Here is a 22,436-nt window from a genome sequence, read left to right as displayed (position 1 = left end):
GCAGTGAGCTGGTCTTTTGCATTAACAGCAAAAAGCTACGAGATTTTACAAGTGAAATAACATTAGAACATAATAACTCAGAGTGATAGAACATTAATCAAATAAACTATTTTGATACCTTTCACTAATTTAATTCAGTTTCAGACCAGCCCTCAGATGTCTTTACAGTGGAGGTGATAGGAACCAGACGTCGCCATGACGACAACACAAATATAGACATTTTATTTACTATCCAGAACTACCAGTGAACCTACACGAGTCTTCTGAGTTTATATGGAATGTTGATGATGGAAAATAGTGGAAAATCTGAAATAATAAGTTTTCTTTGGGGACTATTTTGCCTCACAGCGCCCTGCATGTATCCCTCCACCATGAATGGAGTTTAAGTTCTCTAAACTATCATAAAACAGCGTCTCAGTCATCAGGCAGTGAATTCATAACCATTTCATGTAGGAACTTTCTGTGAGGGAGGTTTTAGAGGGGGACGTCTGGTTCCTATCAGCTCTGACTTCGAATGACTTTTTTTAAAATGTTGACTGTGTTATTAAAATCTGCCTTATGATGTCAAAGCTCAGCATTGGAAAAGGTTTGATATTAGAAAGCAAAACAATTATGTTTTAATCTTCATTGTTTCTAACAGTCCTTTTTCAGCAGGGAAGAAATACAAGAACATCCACCACCAGATTCTCCATCCAGCAATCTGCAGATCTAGTTAGTTAACTCTTAAAGCCAGGAACAGTAGAAGAACCTTCTCTGATGATTTATCATGCATTCCTGCATTTAGACTGTGAAAATAAGTGCAGAGTGGTCAGCATGTGACGTGATGTGATGTAAGATTTATCAGATACTCCACTCACGACTGCAGCTCAGCAGAAAGATACATTACATATCTATACATACGAGATAGGTGAAGTTCTTCCACCATGGCGTCTCCAGCCAAGAGCAGCGAGCTGATTTTCTACATTAACGGCAAAAAGGTAGGAGATCTGCAGCAGCATATAATAGAAATAATATACATGTTAATAATGTTTTATTTGCAATAAGTGCTGAAATCTAATACTGCATGTAACTGTCTATAGCGATGCAGTCTAGTCTACTGCTATTATTTTCATCCTCTGTGAAAGAAAAATGCATTTAAGTGCACTTATATAATTTAAAAATACATATTTTAATGTTTACACTTTAATACATGCTAAATGCATTAACTTGGAGCAACTTATGACAATTTAAGTGTATTTAAATTGTAATTAACCCACTATTGCATGAATTATTACTTGATGATAATAAAAATGTTTTAATGTGTTGTTTTTATTTAAAATTGTTTAAATAAAGGAAATATTTGAAAAAAAAAGTTTTAAAGTGGGGTATTTGGTAAATTGTTGCCATTAGGCAATGATGCGCAATCGGACCATAAAATCTAGCACCATAAAATCAAATTTTTCTCTAAAAACACACTTTTATTATAAACAAGACTAAACAAATTCAGCTTATATTTAGCAAAAGGTATGAAGCAGTATTTACAAATCACTGTTCTCGGAAGAAAACCTCGTATCTCCATTTTTATTGTTTTTCAGTTTTTGACATAATTTGAAAATGCCTGTTGTTCTTTACATAGGGTGTAATTTCATGATGAATGGACCAAAAGAAACGACCCAAAATGACTTGGAAAAAATTCTGGTTCCATTGACTTACATTAAAAGTAAAGCAGGTTTTTTCCTTCTCCTGTAAAGTTACCATTTTGGAGACACGAGGAAAATGAATATAACTTCAATCGTTATTGGAATGTATGGTAATAATAACATCATAATAAGCTTCCCTGGTCATTTTTCACAATTGAATAGTAAAACACAGATTTTTTATCACTGCCTTTTAGTAAAATTGGGATAAAATAATTGTTGCCATGTGGCAACACCGTGCAACATTAGAAATGCATCTAGTTGCTTTTTGAGTTATATAGCAACTAAGGTGCATTTTAAATTACTAAACACACTTAAGTGTACTTCTGTAAAACATAATTAAGTACACATGGAATCATATTATTAGGAATAACTAAGCACAGCATACATATGCTCAGATATGCTTAAATTATATTTAAGTGATGTTAAAATACATCTATGTCCGCAAGTGCTTTTCTGGTCTAAACTGTTGCAATGAAGTTAACTTAAGTTATTGTTGAGAGACAAATTCTACTACAGTTAAGTGTAAATTTGTAGAGATACATGAATTTGATCACTAGTTTGAGTTATATTGCAGCTATAATGTACTTAAGCATGCGTCAAAACCTATAGCTTTAAAATATACTATTCTAAATAATACACTTAAGTAGAAGAAAATTACCCATCAGAATCCTAACATTTTTGGCAGAATCTTTGGTATTTTGGGTCAATTTCAATTGCAGTTATAAAGTATTTACATGTGACAGTCACACATGCCATATGCTGTTATTTTCAGGAGACCCCGGGCTGCTCAGATATGCCATTGTTTGACATGTAAATTCTAACAGATATTTGATATCTTAATGAATTTGGGTCATTTCTGAGCAAAAATTTGATGAAAAATTTTGATGGTGATTCATTCTGTTGGTTATTATGAGTAGAAATAAACAATTAGCATAAGGCAAACTTCTTTTATTGATTTTCTGATTCAGGCTCAGTGCTAAAACACTGATACACAGCAAGACTGGCTTTATTTTTAATTACAAATTGAGTTGCATATTTAATATCAGATATTTTTAATACTCAAAATCAATGGAAACTGAAAGACAGAGCTAAATATTATTCATTTTATAATAATATTTGTGATATTTCATGTTATTTATCTGTTAAAATGTGTTTTAGGGCCTGTTTTTTTTATGTTTTTCATCCTCTAACATGTTAAATTCAGTAAATAAACACTAACTGTACATTAAAATATGCAGAGGTGTGTTAATGTATTTAAACTCAGAAAATGAACAACAACAACGCCCAAACTTTTGCGCTCGACTGCACTGCACATCCGCCTATTCAGCCTGCAGGCTTTTAGCTCCGCCCCCTCATGCTGAAGTTGTAAGGAGTGTTTCATAGTGTGTTTTAAATGAGGCACAGCCAATCAGAACAGAACTCGTTTACATATTTCAGTCTTAAAGGCACAGTAGCAAAAAGGGAGCCTGTTTAATTAAAGGTTGGAAAGTGATTATAAAAATGAACCATGACTATTTTTAGTACATCAAACATCACAAACATCTTAAATGGCCCTCAGAGAGAGAAAATAAAGTGCCGTTTAATGACTCTGCTGGGTGAACGGTGGAGGTGGCGGAGCAGCAGGCCATGATGTACGAATGAGAGTGAACGTGTGACCTTCCATTAAGTCTCCTTGACCAAATGCTCTGCAACACATGATACTCAGCAGAGAGTCAGTGTGTCACGCTCACTGACACTCATCCACACGTGACACCGTCATCCGTGAAATGCTGGCTTCATTTATTCTTTATTCCAGTCACTTGAAAGCAGCCTGATTTAGACCTCTTTAGAAACGGCTTGTGGAAAAAAATATATATTCCATATATATATATATATATATATATATATATATATATATATATATATGTGTATTTGAAAATAGCCAAAAATATATTGTTAAATAAGTTAATGCATTTTAAATGTATTTACCAAATGTTTTATTAAATATATTTTGAAATGCATGAAAATGGCCTAAAATATTATATTGTTAAATGTTTTAAAAATGCATTTTAAATGTATTTACCAAATGTTTTTGTTAAATATATTTTACAATGTATGAAAATGGTCCAAAATATATTGTTAAATACATATTTTAAAACACTTTTATTAGTATTAGTTACTATCTGTGTTCAGTTGAGTGTAATGAAGGTTCCAGATGTAACTAAATGTTCTTCTGTGATCTGCACTGTACTTTACATTAACCATGTACGTCTGCAGTCAGACTCTCACACACAATGTATTTCACATAAACAAGATATCAGATCATAACTGGATTTTCACAGAATATCAATACCCACAACACTCGCTTCTGTCCTGTTAAAGGATCATTTGATCAGATTTAAAATGAAGATACTGGAACACAAATTCATTTCTAAAGGTATCAGACAGTGAAGAGCATCAGACAGGATTCTGGATATTTTCATACGTTTTCAGATGGATTTGATAAAAAAAATTATATACATTTATTTTTCTCTGTGTGTAATATTACTTTATACATTTTAAAATAAATGTGTTTTAAAATATATTTGGTTATTATGGAAAAAAAAATTCAGAAATACACTTTAGTGTTTGGAATGTATTTCAAATATATAAAAATACACATATATATTCATGTATCTTGTTCCATGTGGGAACTAATAAAACGTGTTAAGTAAACATTTTCTGAATATTTCATCACAGATTTGAGCACCAAAAACAGCCCTACTTCATTTCCAGATCATCATTGTCCAACCTTTATTATCCCTGTGCCTTTAAGACTGATATATGTAAATGAGCTCTGATTTGATTGGCTGTGCCTCGTTCAAAAAGCACTCTGAAACACTCCTTATAACTTTAACAGGAGTGGGTGGAGATAAACTGCTGCAGGGTGAACTTTGAAATAAGTGAGAAAATATGATTTTGCATAATGGGTTCTCCTTCTGAGTCTTGGTTCCACTCAGAGGTTCTTCCTCATGTTCTTAGAGAGGTTTTCCTTTTGAGTCTTTATTCTTCTCAGTGGTTCTTCATCATGTTTTCAAAGAGGTTCTCCTTCTGAGTCTTGGTTCCACTCAGAGGTTCTTCCTCATGTTCTTAGAGAGGTTTTCCTTTTGAGTCTTTATTCTTCTCAGTGGTTCTTCATCATGTTTTCAAAGAGGTTCTCCTTCTGAGTCTTGGTTCCACTCAGAGGTTCTTCCTCATGTTCTTAGAGAGGTTTTCCTTTTGAGTCTTTATTCTTCTCAGTGGTTCTTCATCATGTTTTCAAAGAGGTTCTCCTTCTGAGTCTTGGTTCCACTCAGAGGTTCTTCCTCATATTCTTAGAGAGGTTTTCCTTTAGAGTCTTGGTTCTTCTCAGTGGTTCTTCCTCATATTCTTAGAGAGGTTCTCCTTCTGAGTCTTGGTTCCACTCAGTGGTTCTTCCACATGTTCTTAGAGAGGTTTTCCTTTTGAGTCTTGGTTCTTCTCAGTGGTTCTTCCTCATATTCTTAGAGAGGTTCTCTTTCTGACTCTTGGTTCCACTCAGTGGTTCTTCCACATGTTCTTAGAGAGGTTTTCCTTTTGAGTCTTGGTTCTTCTCAGTGGTTCTTTCTCATATTCTTAGAGAGGTTCTCTTTCTGACTCTTGGTTCTTCTCAGTGGTTCTTCCTTAGAAAGATTCTCCTTTTGAGTCTTGCTTCCTCTCAGTGGTTCTTCCTCATGCTTTTTAAGAGTTCTCCTTTAGACACTAGGGCCTTCTTAGTTGTTCTTCCTTACAGAGGTTCTCATTTTGAGTCTTGGTTCCTCTCAATGGATCTTCCTCATGCTCTTTAAGAGTTCTCCTTCTGACTCTTTGTTGTTCTCAGTGATTCTTCCGCATGCTCTTAGGGAGGTTCTCCTTCTGAGTCCTGGTTCTTCCCAGTGGTTCTTTCTTATGCTTATAGGAAGTTTATCCTTTTGTGTTTCAGGTGGTGGAGAAGAACGCAGATCCAGAAGAGATGCTTCTAGGTTACCTGAGGAGGAAAGGTATTGTGTCTGATTCAGTCTGGGTCCTGAATCATTTTGATGTCATACACAATGAGTTTTGAGCTGTTATTGATAATTTAATTTATGTTTACTGATATAAACAACTACATGTAACAGTGTCTACAATGGCTTGAACTGTGGCTTGAATTGTGTTCTGATATTCCTATTTTGTATGTGCAGTAGGTCTAACAGGCACTAAGTATGGCTGTGGAGAAGGTGGATGTGGGGCCTGTACCATCATGGTGTCCAGATATGATCCTGTCCAAGACTCTGTCCAGTATCCTTCCAGCAAATGACCTGAGTCAAACAAACTGAACATTCAATGTCAAAGGCATTGAAAGGCAAAGCAAAACCCCCATATGACAGCAAAGGCCTTGCAGGAAGGTTTAGCTGACACAGCAGTGGTAGTGCAGCATTCTACTGTGCAGCTTTGCTTGCACAAATATGATCTGCAGGGAAGAGCCATCAGAAGGAAACCTTACCTGCAACCTCATTACAAAAGTCAACGTCTGAAGTACGCAAAACAACGTCTAGATAAGCCAGAGGGGTTTTGGAAACAAGTGCTGTTGAGTAAATATGGAAAGGCATGTTTGGTAAAAAAGGAGCAGCATTTGATGAAAGGAACACTGTGCCAAATGTTAAGCATGTGGGTGGATTTATTTATTTTGGGATGGTGTGGCAGCCAGTGACCTGAACATCATTTAAAACCTGTCTGGGGAGGGCAAAACAAAACGTGGGGAGGGCAGACGGGACCGATGGGACTAACATGCATGCGGCCGGACCGGCTATGAAAACATAACACAGAGAAGATTTTTAGAAAATATTTGTTTGTTGCTATAGTAATGTTTTAAATGTTGGGTATATATCACCTTTACATTTATGAACTATAAACGTAACTTCGCATTAACATTTACAGAAAATAACATTATTATTTAAATACTTTGCCACAGAGGTTGTGTCTACTTTGGAGATATTTCACTTATTAATTTTAAAAGTGTCCCCAAACCTCACTAAGGATGTGAAATCTGAATGCAAGAGTGCCTCCTTATCGTCTCTCTCAGTCACTCTGCAGTGACCGCCTGCCTGCTGCCCATCTGCTCTCTGTACGGAGCCGCTGTGGTGACGGTGGAGGGAGTCGGCAGCACCAAGACCAAACTACACCCCGTCCAGGTGAGTGTGGGGTCAGAGTTCACTGCTCAGACAGCCAGAAGGGGTATCCACATCCTTGATGTGGACAAATTCTGCAGGATTAGTATTGACTGATATGATAAGGAGTTTTCAGACAACCTTTATAATAGTGACATGCATCACAGCTCATACTTAAAAAGAAGCAGGGGGCTCCTTGGGGGCGGGTTAACACATTTGATGGACAAGTAGGCAAACACAGTTGCAAAACACTGAAGCGGTGGATTAACATGTTGAAACTGACAGTATATAATAGTGATAATCACCATATTGTGCAAGGGAACATGATGGTAGCGTTGTCACTTCACAGCAAGAAGGGTCTGGGTTTGATTCCCCGGCCGGGTAACCAGAGTCCCTTCAGTGTGGAGTGTACATGTTCTCCCCGTGTCTGTGTGAGTTTCCTTCCGCAGTCAAAAGACATGCAGTCAGGCCACTTAGAGATACTAAATCGCCCCTAGGTGTGAGTGTATCTGTCTGTATGTCTGCCCTGTAATGGACTGGCAACCTTTCCAGGGTGTTTCCCTGCCTTCCGCCTAATAAGCACTGGGATAGGCTCCAGCGCCACCCGCGACCCAGGAGAATAAGCGGCTTAGATGATGAATGAATGAATGATACATTACAGCCCTGAAATTAACCTGTTTAAACCACAGTACAGTACAGAGAGCCTGCAGTGGGATGTTGAAGCCTTGTGTGTGTCTGTGTTCAGGAGCGTATAGCGAAGGCTCACGGCTCCCAGTGCGGCTTCTGTACTCCTGGGATGGTGATGTCCATGTACACACTGCTGAGGAACAAACCAAAGCCCACCATGGAGGAGATCAGAGAGACTCTGGAGGGTAATATATGCTTAAAAATGTTCTATATGTGTCATACATACTCTTAAAGAAGATGGTTCTTCAAGGCAAGACAGTGGCTCTACATGAAACCATGAACACTCAAAGAATCATTTGCATGCTTAAATAATTCTCTGCATGGTGAAATCGTTCTTCAGATTAACGGACAATGTGCTGTAAGGTTCTATGTATCACTAAAAAGCGTTCTGCTATTGTTACAATGTCAAGCTTGTAACAATAGCAGAACCCTTTTTGATGCTATATAGAGTATACTTTCAAGGTTCTATATAGAACCATATACAACACATTCTCTATCAATCTGAAGAACCATTTTACCAAGCAGAGAACCATTTAAGCATGCAAATGGTTCTTTGAGTGTTCTTGGGTCTATATAGAATAATTGTCTTTTCTAAAGAACCCCTGAAGAGCCATCTTGTGTATATAAGTATGTATATAAGTATGAGTGTATATAAGTATGTATATATAATTTAATAATAATGCCTAATGTATTTTATACACAGCTATCAGACAGCACCCTTCCACTTACTGGCCACTTTATTAGAAACACCTACCTTGTGCTTCCACTCAGTGGCCACTTTATTGGAAACACCCATCTTGTGCTTCCACTAACTGGCCACTTTATTGGAAACATCTACCTGATAATTTCACTAACTGGCCACTTTATTAGAAACATCTACTTGATAATTTCACTAACTGGCCACTTTATTAGAAACATCTACCTGATAATTTCACTAACTGGCCACTTTATTAGAAACATCTACTTGATAATTTCACTAACTGGCCACTTTATTAGAAACATCTACCTGATAATTTCACTAACTGGCCACTTTATTAGAAACATCTACTTGATAATTTCACTAACTGGCCACTTTATTAGAAACATCTACTGATAATTTCACTAACTGGCCACTTTATTAGAAACATCTACCTGATAATTTCACTAGCTGGCCACTTTATTTAGTTGTTGTTATTTTCTTTTAAATAAATGTTTTCTTTTTTTCTCCTGATGCTGAAAAATGAATAACTTGCACTTAATGGCTGCTTTAGTGGAAATTAAATACACAGAGGGTGTTTTCTGACTTATTTGATCATCAGACAGTGTTTTCCTTTTCTTCTAAGGAAACCTCTGCCGCTGCACTGGATACAGACCCATCGTTGATGGATTTAAAAGCTTCTGTGATGTGAGTTATGCTTGTGGCTTTTATTACAGTATAGCTGAACAGAACTCATTGCTAACGTTGCACAGCTGCAGTGTATAAGCTTTTCTCACCCATTCGTGTGATTGATGGTTCACAGAAACAGCAGTGCTGCCAGAACAAAGAGGAAGGTGGAAAATGCTGCATGGAAAACGGATACTTTCACGACCAGGAGGAGGATGTGAGTCAAATATTAGGGAATTTAAAGTGAATTTACCTCTGCTTCCATTCACTGGCCACTTTATTAGAAACACTCACTTTATGCTTCCACTAACTGGTCACTTTATTGGAAACACCCACCTTGTGCTTCCACTTACTGGCCACTTTATTGGAAACACCCATCTTGTGCTTCCACTGACTGGCCACTTTATTAGAAACACCTACCTTGTGTTTCCACAAACTGGCCACTTTATTAGAAACACCCACCTAGTGTTTCCACAAACTGGCCACTTTATTAGAAACACTCACCTTGTGCTTCCACTAAGTGGCCACTTTATTGGAAACACCTACCTTGTACTTCCACTAACTGGCCACTTTATTAGAAACATCCAACTTGTACTTCTCCTTACTGGCCACTTTATTAGAAACACCTACCTGATAATTTCACTAGCTGGCCACTTTATTAGAAATACCCACCTTGTACTTCCACTAACTGGCCACTTTATTAGAAACACTCACCTTGTACTTTGACTAACTGGCCACTTTATTAGAAACACCCACCTTGTACTTCCACTAACTGGCCACTTTATGAAACACCCCCTGATACAACTGGCCACTTTATTAGAAACACTCACCTTGTACTTCGACTAACTGGCCACTTTATTAGAAACACTCGCCTTGTGCTTCCACTAACTGGCCACTTTATCAGAAACATCCAACTTGTACTTCTACTTACTGGCCACTTTATTAGAAACACCCACCTTGTGCTTCCACTATCCGTCTGTTTCGATGTTGTTATTTTGAGCAGGTATCTGAAGAGCTGTTTGGTACAGAGGATTTCTTACCTCATGATCCGACCCAAGACATCATCTTTCCACCTGAGCTGCTTGTGAGTTCACAGTGGTGTTAATAAACCAGAATAAAACATTAATAAAGAAGAAGGATATAACATTGATTTTTATCACTGCTGTTTTCTCTTGTTCTGTCGTCCAGCTTATGGGAAAGAAACAGGATGGCGGTCAGTTGTGTTTCCAGGGCGATAGGGTGAAGTGGATTTCTCCGGCTCTTCTGAAGGATCTGGCTCATTTAAAAGCTCAGTACCCCGACGCCCCGCTGCTGGTCGGAAACACAACACTAGGTGGGTTTAAGTCTCCCTTTTACTTTCAGAAGCGTTTTCAACCTGATCTACGAAGGACTGACCGACTGATCTGCGTCACAGGGCCGAAGATGAATCTGAATAGAGCCGTGTATCCTGTGCTCCTCCACACTGGGAGGATTCCAGAACTGAGAGCCATCTCACGGAGCAGCAACGGTGAGTCGGGAGATGATACAGATACCCACGATAAAGAAACACAATGCAACGACTAAGGCCTTGATCTAATCAGGGCTGGACTGGGAACTAAATTCAGCCCAGGACTTTTATCTAGACCAGCTCAGTGACCTCCCTTCATCACGACCCCCAAAACTGTGACCCGCAAACCCAGCCAAGCCTAAGTCTGCTGACAAAATGCATAAACACAGTAAACACTGTCGATTTCTTTAAAATACGTGAACGTGAACATGTCAATGACACCTTAACTTGGCTGAGAACTGAATTATTGTGATAGTACATTATTATTAAGCCATTAAGCCGTATCCGTATTTATGTTAAATACAGATACAGATACGGATGGGGTCTTCTGTCTGTACTCTGCATTCATTTCATCCATATTTGTGCACGTTCTCTGAAAGCTTACAGATTTAAACGAAATTTTACATTTTTACATTTACAGCATTTAGCAGACGTTCTTATCCAGAGCGACTTACAAAAAGTGCTTTGTCAGAGAAAGTATCTTCGCTAGTTCCCAATAGGTTAGAGAGAAAGACAGTCCTGAGCTCAGATACTGCTAGAATCAGAAGGTCATTGACACCTAGAGAAAAAGGAACCGAGTTAAACACAGAGCAGTGCAATACAATACAATACAATACAATACATAAGTACAATACATTACAGTCAATACTTAACTCAGTGCTCATTTAAGTGCTGTATAAAGAGATGATCTTCAGTCTGCGTTTGAAGACAGTGGGAGTTCGTTCCACCACCTGGACTCCAGCACAGAGAACAGTCTTGATGCTTGCCTTGAAGGATGGCGGGTCAAGCCGAGCTGTACTCGAAGCTCGAAGGGCTCGTGGTACAGTTCGAGTTTTGACCATTGCCATCAAGTAGGGAGGGGCTGGTCCATTTCTGGCTTTGTAAGCAAGCATAAGGGTTTTAAATCTGATGCGTGCAGCTACAGGAAGCCAGTGAAGGGAGCGCAGCAGTGGGGTGACGTGGCTGAACTTTGGGAGATTGAAGACGAGTCGTGCTGCTGCATTCTGGATGAGTTGCAGAAATAGAGCAGTACCACCGGAAACCGTGGGGGGGCAGTGTAGTCAATAGTTCATGCGAGACACGATGCCAGTTTCTCTCTTTGGTAATACAATTGAAAAGAATTCTCTGTCCACACATCACAAAACATTTAATGGCCCCACAGTTGCACTGTTCTGCTAGGCTAAGCTAACGCACTCCAGCTAACAGGTTTGCAGTGAACCGATGATTAAAAACTCCGGTTTAGAGGACAGAAACTCATGTCTGGTGTTGACGTGACAGAAATATAAAAATAGACTTGTTCTGTGGTGCTTTGAGCTGAACCCTGCTGGGTGATGCTAATGCTAATGTAGTTAGCTGGCTACACGTGCAACCCACTGCAGTACAGGCTCAGTTTCAGTAACTGATGCGCAAATAATACCTGTTTAGTGGAAAAAGAATCTGAGAGCACACAGAGAGACCAGTGGAGTGATAGACGGAGTCAGGTGTGTGTTGAGGTGGGTGGTGTTTGTGTAGCTGTTAGCCTGTTAGCGGTTAGCCACTCTCTTGCATAGTTTTCTTCAGTATTTCCTGGTCCAAGGATGGGAAAAGAAACCATACCTGGTCTCTCTTGTTCGCACTAGATTGTGTACCCCTAGTGGTCAGTTTGGGGTCTAACAATGGTGCTGTTGCCTTGATAAAGTTTCTCAGTCTGGTTCCTGGGAGCTACTTAATCGTCCACAGTAAAAATAAGTACTGTTGCTCCAGTAATCGTGAGTTTTACAGTCTGTCTGGACTTGCTGGGCATCTCCACGGAACAGGTTGAGAACTACTTCTATAAATGTTGACCTGCTAGCTCATCTACAATATCCAGTTCACTTCCAGTTTCATAAATCTCTATTGGAATATATTCCATCTACATTAGTGAAGGAAAAACAAATTTGAAGGAGCTCCAAAACAGATGGAAATTGCTTTTTATGGCTACTGTGAGCAAAGCTGACCAAAAAGCTGATTTATCTAAAAAGCATGAGTTTATTTTACATTGAGGATTGAATGTTTCTCTTGAACTGGCCTGGATTGACCTGAAACCGGACCCTTCCTGATGTTTAGGGTTGAGGGTGGGCGCAGGGTGCAGCCTTTCGGCCCTGAAGGACGCTCTACAGAGAGGAATGGAGCAGCTGAACCCGGAGAAGAGCCGCGTCTACCAGGCCCTCGTACAAACCCTGCAGTGTCTCGCCGCCAAGCAGATCCGCAACGTGGCCGTGAGTTCCAAACACACCACAGAAAACAGATCTGACTCATAAGCCAATTACATGTATCCCAATTAAAGCAATTAAAAATAAACCTCACTTACACCAGAAAACGCTGTGTCGTCCTGAAATAGCCGTGCTGTGAAAAACAGTCAGGTCAGTGACGTTTAAACCCAAGCATGCTCCTGTTTGATGAAAGTATGTGTGAGTGTTTGTGTGTGGTTAAATCTCCAGACCATCGGAGGCAACATCATGAGCGCGGACCCTAAGTACGATCTGAGCAGCGTTCTCGCTGCTGCGGAGAGCACGCTTCACATCGTCTCCACCGGTACGGGCCACTCAGAGTTCAGTCAACGTTATTATCCGCATGGTACACTTTCTACCGGAGGTGTGGACTCGAGTCATATGACTTGGGCTCAAGCCCAACTCGAGTCACAAATCTGGTGATTTGAGACTCGACTCAAGAAAATTGAGAAAGACTTGTGACTCCACTTTGACTTCAACACCAATGACTCAGACTCTGACTCGGACTCGAGTCGTGAAGAGTCTGACTGCAGACGGCTACACAGTCAGTTACTTTCAACGTGAATGGAATAGTTGACGTTTTATTCGCCAGCTTCGTATTGCAATTTCTCATTCCACCTTAAATGGTGCAGCAGTGAGGCGCCAGAACATAACTGCTGCACCATTTAAGGTGGAACGGAAAATTCAAACGAAAAGCTGCTGGTAAAAAAAAGGTCAACTATTTGTGTATCATGGATTTTGTGTTTCAGTTGGAAGGGTAAATAAATAAATAAATAAATAAATAAATAAATAAATAAATAAAATACAGCCATACACTGCTGTTATTAAAAGTCTGTACTACTGTTGCCTTTATTCAGTGTTATGACCTTAAAAATTAGCTGAAGAATGCAGACTGACTCGAGGATTAGGACTACTGACTTGGGACTCAACTTAGACTCGCATGTACTGACTTGGGACTTGAATCGAGACCCCACCATCTTGATTTGGGACCTGAGACTTGGGATTTGGGACAAGACATGAGACTTACTTTGTTACTTGCAAGTTAGTGGCTTGTTCCCACCTCTGCTTTCTACATTCCTCTAAATTATCCTTAAAAAGCTACTTCAGTTCATATTTAATCCTACTAATGTATTAGTGGTTCATTTAAAGATGTCCACTCATTAAATGTTTGCAATGGTTAATTGAATGTTTATATATGATGGCACTGTGCCCACTGTGTAAGGCCTCTTAAGTTCAGCAATAGGGAAACACTATTTCTCAGTAAATTTGTCACTGACAAAACATAACTGTTTCTTAAAGGTGAATTCCACAATGTAAACAGAGTCATTCAGAGTGGTTTGGTGTGAAATTCTCTGTTCTAGAGTCAGAATCACTCACAGTGGTGGTGATAGGAACCAGACGTCCACCTCTAAAAGCTCCCTCACAGAAAGTTCCTACATGAAATGGTTATGAATTCACTGCCTGATAACTGAGACACTGTTTTATGATAGTTTAGAGAAGATTTTGGCCTTAAACTCCATTCATGGTGGAGGGATACATAATATGCAGGGTGCTGTGAGGCAAAAAAGTCCCCAAAGAAAACCATGTCCATTTGTATGCAGATATTTTTGAAAAATTCAGGGGTGATTTTGACAGCTGTGAGTTCATAACACGCTTATAATTGAATTTGGCTTCATTTTTTACATTAAATTGCAGTGGAGACACCACTTACTTGTACTGCGCTCAGTTCTCGTACACGACTGCAAACGCTAAAAATACCTCAGTGATTCTAAACATATATAACTTGATGATCATTAACTCTTAAATGTCCAGAGCCCCCCAGCAGGCCCAAAGCTTTATTACATACTTCTATAATCTAAGAAGAGCTCAACCAGCTTGCATCGAAGTCCCTGTAGTTACTGAATAATAAGCCTTAGTATGTAATAAGCCTGAGATTTTAAAGGGTTAACCGGGGTTAAGTCAGATTTGAAACAAATCCAAACTGTCAGTTCAAATGGGCTGAACAGCTTGAAAAACTTGGTGGTATAGACAATGTAAACAACCCCACGGCAAGTGGTAGGTTTTCTTTCGGTTCTGATACTTTTATTTTCTGGCAGGAATCAGACTTTGAATCTGTGTGAAATGTCAAATTATGGAGGTCTGACGGTCTGACGGCCTGCTGGCATGGTCATGCAAGCTTTTTTAAGTCATTTTTGGGTTTTTGTGTGGACGTAGAGATGTTTGAAAGCACTGAAGGTGCGGACGAAGATTTTATTTTTTTAAATGTAGAAAAAAACTACATTTTTAAAAATATCTGGATTAACATCATGTGTCTGAGGCCTTACATTTTGAGATTCACTGGTCATTTGTGGTTCACTTCAACCCATTAACCCCTTAAAGAGTCAAAACCTTTAATAAACACATATATAACCTTAGAATAGCTCAGCCAGTTTGCAATGACGTCCCTACAATTACTGAATAATAAGCCTTAGTATGTAAGAAGCCTGAGATTTTAAGTGTTTAATCCACTCGGAATGACTTTGTTTACATCTCAGTGGTTGAATTATGAAAGGATTTGAAAAATCAGTGGCCTTCCCCTTCAGTGCGCTGGTTCTGACAGATTAGGCCTGCAGCCTGTAGGCTGCCCACTGATGGTGGAGGTCACAGTTCAGTCTGTTCTCTCCTCGTAGCTGGTGTTCGGGAGGTCTGTCTGAATGAGGAGTTCTTCACAGGCTTTGGTAAAACAGCACTGCGACCGGATGAGATTCTGCTGGCTATAGACATTCCACACTCCAAACCTGTGAGTCAGCCGAAAACGCAGACGTAGCCGCCTGGGGCTAATCCTAATCATGCTCAGGGGCTTCGTCCATTGAGTGCTTTAACTTAAAATTAGAAATGATGCCGGTAATGTTCCACTTTGGAGAAAGTTTAAGAAATAGGCCTAGTTTTTCTCTGTCGAGAAGAGCTAAACGACCCAGGACACCTTGAACATCATACGCAATTAACTTTAATGTGCCGAGTTTAGCACATTGGGAAATAATAAAACATACAATAGAAAATGTGCCAGAACTTCTGCACAGCCCACATTTTATGTTTTATTTTTTCCCGATTTGTTAAACCCAGCAAATAAACATTAACTGTGCATTAAAGTGTGCCGAAGTAAAATAATTGTGCAAAATAATAGAACAATATACACCAATCAGGCATAATTATGACCACCTCCTTGTTTCTACGCTCATTGTCCATTTTATCAGCTCCACTTACTATATAGGTGCACTTTGTAGTTCTACAGTTACAGACTGTAGTCCATCTGTTTCTCTGATACTTTGTTAGCCCCCTTTTACCCTGTTCTTCAGTGGTCAGGACCCCCATGGACCCTCACAGAGCAGGTACTATTTGGGTGGTGTTTTTAAACACTGTGTCCACTCACTGTCCACTCTATTAGACACTCCTACCTTGTCAGTCCACCTTGAAGATGTAAAGTCAGAGACGATAGCTCATCTGCTGCTGCACAGTTTGTGTTGGTCATCCTCTAGTCCTTCATCAGTGGTCACAGGACGCTGCCCACAGGACGCTGTTGGCTGGATATTTTTGGTTGGTGGACTATTCTCAGTCCAGCAGTGACACTGAGGTGTTTAAAAACTCCAGCAGCACTGCTGTGTCTGATCCACTCAGACCAGCACAACACACACTAACACACCACCACCACGTCAGTGTTACTGCAGTGCTGAGAATGATCCACCACCCAAATAGTACCTGCTCTGTGAGGGTCCATGGGGGTCCTGACCACTGAAGAACAGGGTAAAAGGGGGCTAACAAAGTATCAGAGAAACAGATGGACTACAGTCTGTAACTGTAGAACTACAAAGTGCACCTATATAGTAAGTGGAGCTGATAAAATGGACAATGAGCGTAGAAACAAGGAGGTGGTCATAATGTTATGCCTGACCGGTGTATATCCATCCCACTCACACCAACGTTATAAGACGTGTTTCAGTCTGTACTGATTTTTGAATGTCAGAACAGAGCTCATTTACATATCGGTCCAAAAAAAATAAGCATCTTCATTTTTGTCGATTTTCAGTTTTGTGCATAATTTGAGCTGAGCAGCCGTTCCTCACTTTGTGTGGACATTTTATGATGAATGAACTAATCGAAATGACCCAAAAGTGCTTCAAATAAAACCTCTTTGCATTAACTTGCTTTAAAAGTAAACAGTGTTTTTGTCCTCTCCTGTAAAGTTACCGTTTTGGAGGTACTTGTTTTTCCTTGGACAGCAACGATATACAGTCTAAGGCTCAAAGGCTCAATATTAAAACTTTACATTTTAATTATACGGGATAAAGAGAGGATGGAAAATAGTCAAACAGAAATCAACTCTGCTTGTTTTTGGTACTTAAAAGCACACAATGAATGGTAAAATACTAAAAAATGTAATGTATGGGCTGTTAAACATATCGTTGGGTGTATCATGATTGTATTATGCAGTATTTTAATCACTGCATGTAATTTTGTTCATCCACTCTCAGAAATAAAGGTTCTAAGCTGTGCTGACTCCACACACCCCGTCTCGTCTCCAGGCTTTTATTTTACTGTTCTGTTTTAAAACATTCGCTTATGAAAAGGTACAAATACGAACTTTTCACCTGGAAAAACTTATTTAAGGTTCACAATCAGACCTTAAAACCACTGTTGGAGCTTTGAGGGAACATTTACACTGTTTGTACCTTGATGAACGAGAAATGTACCTGAACAGAACCTTTATTTCAGTGTATCATGCAGCTGTAGCTCTGGGTTGAGTGCATATTGCTGTATACAGTTTGATGAAACTACCTGAGTGGACTGTTAGTCACAGAGGCTAATGTGTTCTGTCCATCCGGCTGCAGTGGGAGTTTGTTTCGGCGTTCCGTCAGGCCCAGCGGAGGGAATTCGCCTTCTCCATACTGAACGCAGGCATGAGGGTGGTGTTCAGAGACGAGTCTCCGGTGGTCGAATCTCTGGATTTGTTTTATGGAGGAGTCGGACCCACCCTGGTCAAAGCCAGGACCACCTGCAAGGAGCTGACAGGAAGGTCAGTATTACGTATAATTTCCTGGATTATTGTGATTTATTTAAACCCAAGGCATTGATGTCATCATTTATAGGGCACTTCCTGCTGGAGGGCGTCTGTCAGGAATAGTCAAATTTGCACTTATATTTCTATAAATATTTGTATGTTTTCCATTTTGAAAGATTTTTTGTTTTCTTTTAAAATGATTTTAAAGTTTTCATCTTTAAGTTTAAACTAAAAAAAAACTTAAAAAAAAAAAAATACTGTCCCACATTTTCATGTCACTATCGAAACACAGCGTTTTAGTCTGTGGGCGGAGCCTTATTTTAGCCACACCCATGCATCCCTGTCCCTCATGGCCACATGGTGAGCAGTTAGATCCCATTGTTTTGAAGTAAATGTGTCCCAAAGTCTGAAAATCAGTGTGGAACATTAAGAAACGTCACTACCGAAACACAGATTTCCAAATTTTTTTGTGTTTTAATGAAAAATATGATGATTTTCTGTGTGAACAGCTGTTCAAAGCTGTGTTTGCTGGTCATGTAGTGGCTAACATTCTTGGGTTCTGCTCAAAATTAGCTAAAATTGTAACAACTGTAGTCCATCTGTTTCTCTGCACCCTGTTCTTCAATGGTCAGGACCCCCACAGGATGCCCACAGAGCAGGGGGGGGTCATTCTCAGCACTGCAGTGACACTGACGTGGTGGTGGTGTGTTAGTGTGTGTTGCGCTGGTGCAAGTGGATCCGACACAGCAGTGCTGCTGGAGTTTTTAAACACCTCAGTGTCACTGCTGGACTGAGAATAGTCCACCAACCAAAAATATCCAGCCAACAGCGTCCTGTGGGCAGCGTCCTGTGACCACTGATGAAGGACTAGAGGATGACCAACACAAACTGTGCAGCAGCAGATGAGCTATCGTCTCTGACTTTACATCTACAAGGTGGACCGACAAGGTAGGAGTGTCTAATAGAGTGGACAGTGAGTGGACACAGTGTTTAAAAACTCCAGCAGCACTGCTGTGTCTGATCCACTCGCACCAGCACAACACACACTAACACACCACCACCCAAATAGTACCTGCTCTGTGGGGGTCCTGACCACTGAAGAACAGGGTGCAGAGAAACAGATGGACTACAGTCTGTAGATGAACTACACAGTGAAACTACAGAGTCAGGGAGTGTCTGGTTGGTGTAGTCTAAGTCTAAACTCGTCTAAAAATCTACAGCACAGTTTGGTCTTGTTTATGTTCAATCTTTGAAATATGTGCTTCTGACCGGTGCTCTGTGTCTTTATCAGAGTCTGGGATGAGAAGCTCCTGGCTGAGGGAACTCAGCTCCTGAGAGAGGAGATCTCTCTGTCCCCCACTGCCCCCGGTGGCAGGGTGGAGTATCGCAGGACGCTGGTCCTCAGCTTTTTCTTCAAGTTCTACGTGCAGGTGCTGCTGGAGCTTAAACAGAAGGTGCGTTTATTTATGAAAATGCTCCATCACCGTTCACCATCGTCCACCAGTATCTTGAGATAACAGTATTATGAACATGCTTATTATTTAAGCCATGCTGGCATTGTAGTATTAATTTTCAGTATATAGTGTATCTTTATTGCAGCTTTTCACTCACTTTCAGTTCCTCAAAGAATCTGCAGACACACCTCCAAAGTTCAGTCTTAGAAGCTGGTTGATCATTTTCTGAAGTAATCAAACACATTCAGTGGTGTTGAGGTCTGGACTCTGGGGTGGTCAGTCCATTGTTCTGAGAGCACCAGTTATGCATTTGCAAATGTTCCTCAGAAATTTCTCCTGTAAAGTGAATAACGTACTTAGTGGCCATTTGCACTTTTTGTTGTTTTTATAAGGGTCAATGTTAGTTTGGTCATTGGTCATTTTCCTCACCAAAGTGTTTGTATTTGTGCAGGGAATAGCGGTCAGTGATCCACCTCCGGAGTACCTGAGTGCACTGGAGCAGTATAGGAACGAGCTGCCGCATGGACACCACACCTTCCAGGCGAGCGCACCATACGTCCATGATCGAGAGATCCTACAGATTTTCTTCTAGAACCTTTTCCAAGCTGATTAAACACTAAAATTATAATTTCAAACAGAAAAAAATCCACATTTGATCTTAGTCGTACATCAGACACTGTACATGTAAAACCAAATGCACTGTCAGCTTTAAGTCAGGGTTTATCAACCTTTGGGCCGCGGGCCACCAGTGGGCCATGAAGCACCCTCTAGTGGTCCGTGGGCCTGAACTCAGGGGGAGGCAGTAGTTCGCAGTAGGCCAATACAAGCATATAAATAAAAGCACTGCACTAACAGGCTAATTAAGCGTCATCAGTTTGAGACGGCACAGCCGCTGGGACGCAGCGCAGACAGTTAGCCAGAGATGGAGAGGTTTCTCAGGGTGTTTCTCCTACCTTGTTCAGTGCGGACCTGTAGTTCACTACATTTTGACATGAGTAAACACTCACAAACAGCCGAACCGGTCCGGCGAAACCCGCGGGTCTCGGTCTGCTTCCAACTGAGCCCTGCTCAGGTCACTGCTGGTGTGAACACATCTTATGATGAAACGAGGGAAATTCATCAATATAGCCAGCTTTCCTCTTCTTCCAGCAGCAGGTCAGCACTGCACTCAGTATAACCTGCCTGTTTGAACCATTGACTCTTTACAGATTCTCACTGCTCTCATATCGTTCCTGCAGTTCGAGCTGCAGCTGATAAAAATGAGAGACGAGCCTTAAAATAATAGCTGTGATCTGTGTTTGATTTCTGGCCCAACATCAGTGACCTGAGTAGGTAGCCTCTATGCTCCTTGGAAACACTGGTGGTTCCAAAACGCACTTCGTCATATTCTTCATAACTTTTATACTTCATAAGCTACATTCTAAAGGTGGGGGTCGTATGAGGCTGTAACTGTCTTCTTTCCAGTCAAATAGATGGGTGATGTCATTTTAAACCCTTGTAATAAAAGAAGCTGAACTCACAATCTTTTTTTTTCTAATGAAAGTCGACCCATTTTTCCACAAATCTGGGCTATAAACTATAAACAGATGGCGTCTCTTCAGTGATCTGCACTGTATAAATGATTTTTTATAAAATAATACAAAGAGCGTCTAAGAGTTTTGGCTTTCAGCAGTAAATTGTAAGCATACAGCAATATGTGTGATCATAAAACACGTGTTTTGTTAATTTAAGGGGAGCTTTTACAAAAAAATAAATAAAACAAAATAAAAATTTACATTTATTTCATGCAGTTACTGAATAGTTTGCCTTAAGATTTGGTCATGACAATTCAGATGGACAAACCAAAATATACCCTGAAGCATAAGAGGTTCAACTCAACTTGATAAGCTAATGTCATAGAAGCAGAGATCAAGTAAGGTTTATTATTATTGTTGACTGTGGCAACACTAATCCAGAAGCCCCCTGAGTTTAGTGAGGTTTACTTCAAATGAGGCACTAAACCCCTCAAAACTAAAGAGACTCCAGACCAAACAGTGACTCCTGTGGGAGCCATGAGTGTTTTCAGTGAAAACGCGAGGAACTGCAGCTCCAAATCACAGCCCACATCTACGTCTGCCTTTACTTCTTTTTCCCCGTTTTTGAGTTCTCTGCAAACATATGGTTTTTAAATGTTATATTTTCTAACATAAGAGGGCTGCTATGCTTTGAAGTTATAAACAGGTGGGCCTTGGGGTGGAAAAGGTTGAGAACCCCTGCTTTAACTGGTTGCAAGGGCCTGTAGTCAATCATGTACATTCAACAACAGTCCCAATCAAACGTCTCCTTTTATGCATGCAAAGGATGCATAATAGCATAAAGGTGGGGGTCGTATGAGGCTGTAACTGTCTTCTTTCCAGTCAAATTGATGGGTGATGTAATTTTAAACCCTTGTAATAAAAGAAGCTGAACTCACAATCTTTTTTTTTCTACTGCAAGTCGACCCATTTTTCCACAAATCTGGGCTATAAACTATAAACAGATGGCGTCTCTTCAGTGATCTGCACTGTATAAATGATTTTTTATAAAATAAGACAAAGAGCGTCAAGATTTTTGGCTTTCAGCAGGAAATTGTAAGCATATAGCAATATGTGTGATCATAGTTATCGTTGTAGTTATCGTCGTCATAGTTATCGTCTTGCTTGGGAAAATAATGTGAACCTTGTTCTGATTTGGTTGAATGAAGATGGTTCCAGAGGTCCAACCTTTCACCGACCCGGTGGGACGTCCCAGAATGCATCAGGCAGCGTTCCAGCAGGCCACAGGAGAAGCGCAGTACTACGACGACATCCCGGCAGTGCAGGGGGAGCTTTTTGTGTCCATGGTGACGAGCACCAGAGCCCATGCCAAAATCATGTAAGCTTTATGGTTATACTACGATAAATCATTTAAAAATATAACAGCAGTGTTAAAATGTCTTATGCTGTTCTGTGTTCAGGAAATTAATTTATTCTTTAATTTAAAAAATGTTTAATCATTTACAAACTATGATTTTGCTCAAATGCTCCATCTTAACCCATTTATTTTGGACTCACTCGGGAGCGCCCTCTAGTGTTTGAGAAACCCGGAAGAGATTACAGAGTAGAAATGCTCCTCTCTACAAGTTCTCTGGTAGTACATGCTTTATCTTGGCCACTATGAAATGGTACGGTCCTTTTTGGTTCCTAGATAATTGTTCCTACTAGAGATGGAATAATGGCGCTGGTGAACAGGAGTCCATAGTGT

The 22,436-nt window shown here is 40.1% G+C and overlaps 1 protein-coding gene across 1 annotated transcript in view; it reads left to right on the top strand.

Annotated features, from left to right (window-relative positions):
• The first annotated feature begins 923 nt into the window (after window positions 1-923).
• The window catches only part of aox5 (aldehyde oxidase 5), a 43,070-nt gene continuing 21,557 nt past the window's right edge, over window positions 924-22,436 (top strand). The window contains exons 1-17 of the mRNA XM_036564293.1: window positions 924-977; window positions 5,638-5,695; window positions 5,876-5,972; window positions 6,757-6,865; window positions 7,587-7,713; window positions 8,851-8,912; window positions 9,028-9,108; window positions 9,895-9,975; window positions 10,080-10,224; window positions 10,306-10,398; window positions 12,523-12,674; window positions 12,897-12,990; window positions 15,356-15,465; window positions 17,552-17,736; window positions 19,013-19,175; window positions 19,627-19,716; window positions 21,898-22,067. Coding sequence (XP_036420186.1) covers window positions 924-977; window positions 5,638-5,695; window positions 5,876-5,972; window positions 6,757-6,865; window positions 7,587-7,713; window positions 8,851-8,912; window positions 9,028-9,108; window positions 9,895-9,975; window positions 10,080-10,224; window positions 10,306-10,398; window positions 12,523-12,674; window positions 12,897-12,990; window positions 15,356-15,465; window positions 17,552-17,736; window positions 19,013-19,175; window positions 19,627-19,716; window positions 21,898-22,067 — 1,871 coding nt within the window. The remainder of the gene's footprint in view (window positions 978-5,637; window positions 5,696-5,875; window positions 5,973-6,756; window positions 6,866-7,586; window positions 7,714-8,850; window positions 8,913-9,027; window positions 9,109-9,894; window positions 9,976-10,079; window positions 10,225-10,305; window positions 10,399-12,522; window positions 12,675-12,896; window positions 12,991-15,355; window positions 15,466-17,551; window positions 17,737-19,012; window positions 19,176-19,626; window positions 19,717-21,897; window positions 22,068-22,436) is intronic.

Source organism: Colossoma macropomum, unplaced genomic scaffold, assembly GCF_904425465.1.
Source record: "Colossoma macropomum unplaced genomic scaffold, Colossoma_macropomum, whole genome shotgun sequence".
Classification (NCBI taxonomy): Eukaryota; Metazoa; Chordata; class Actinopteri; order Characiformes; family Serrasalmidae; genus Colossoma; species Colossoma macropomum.
Note: the sequence above shows the minus strand (reverse complement) of the source record. Positions and strands in the feature narration are given on the sequence as shown.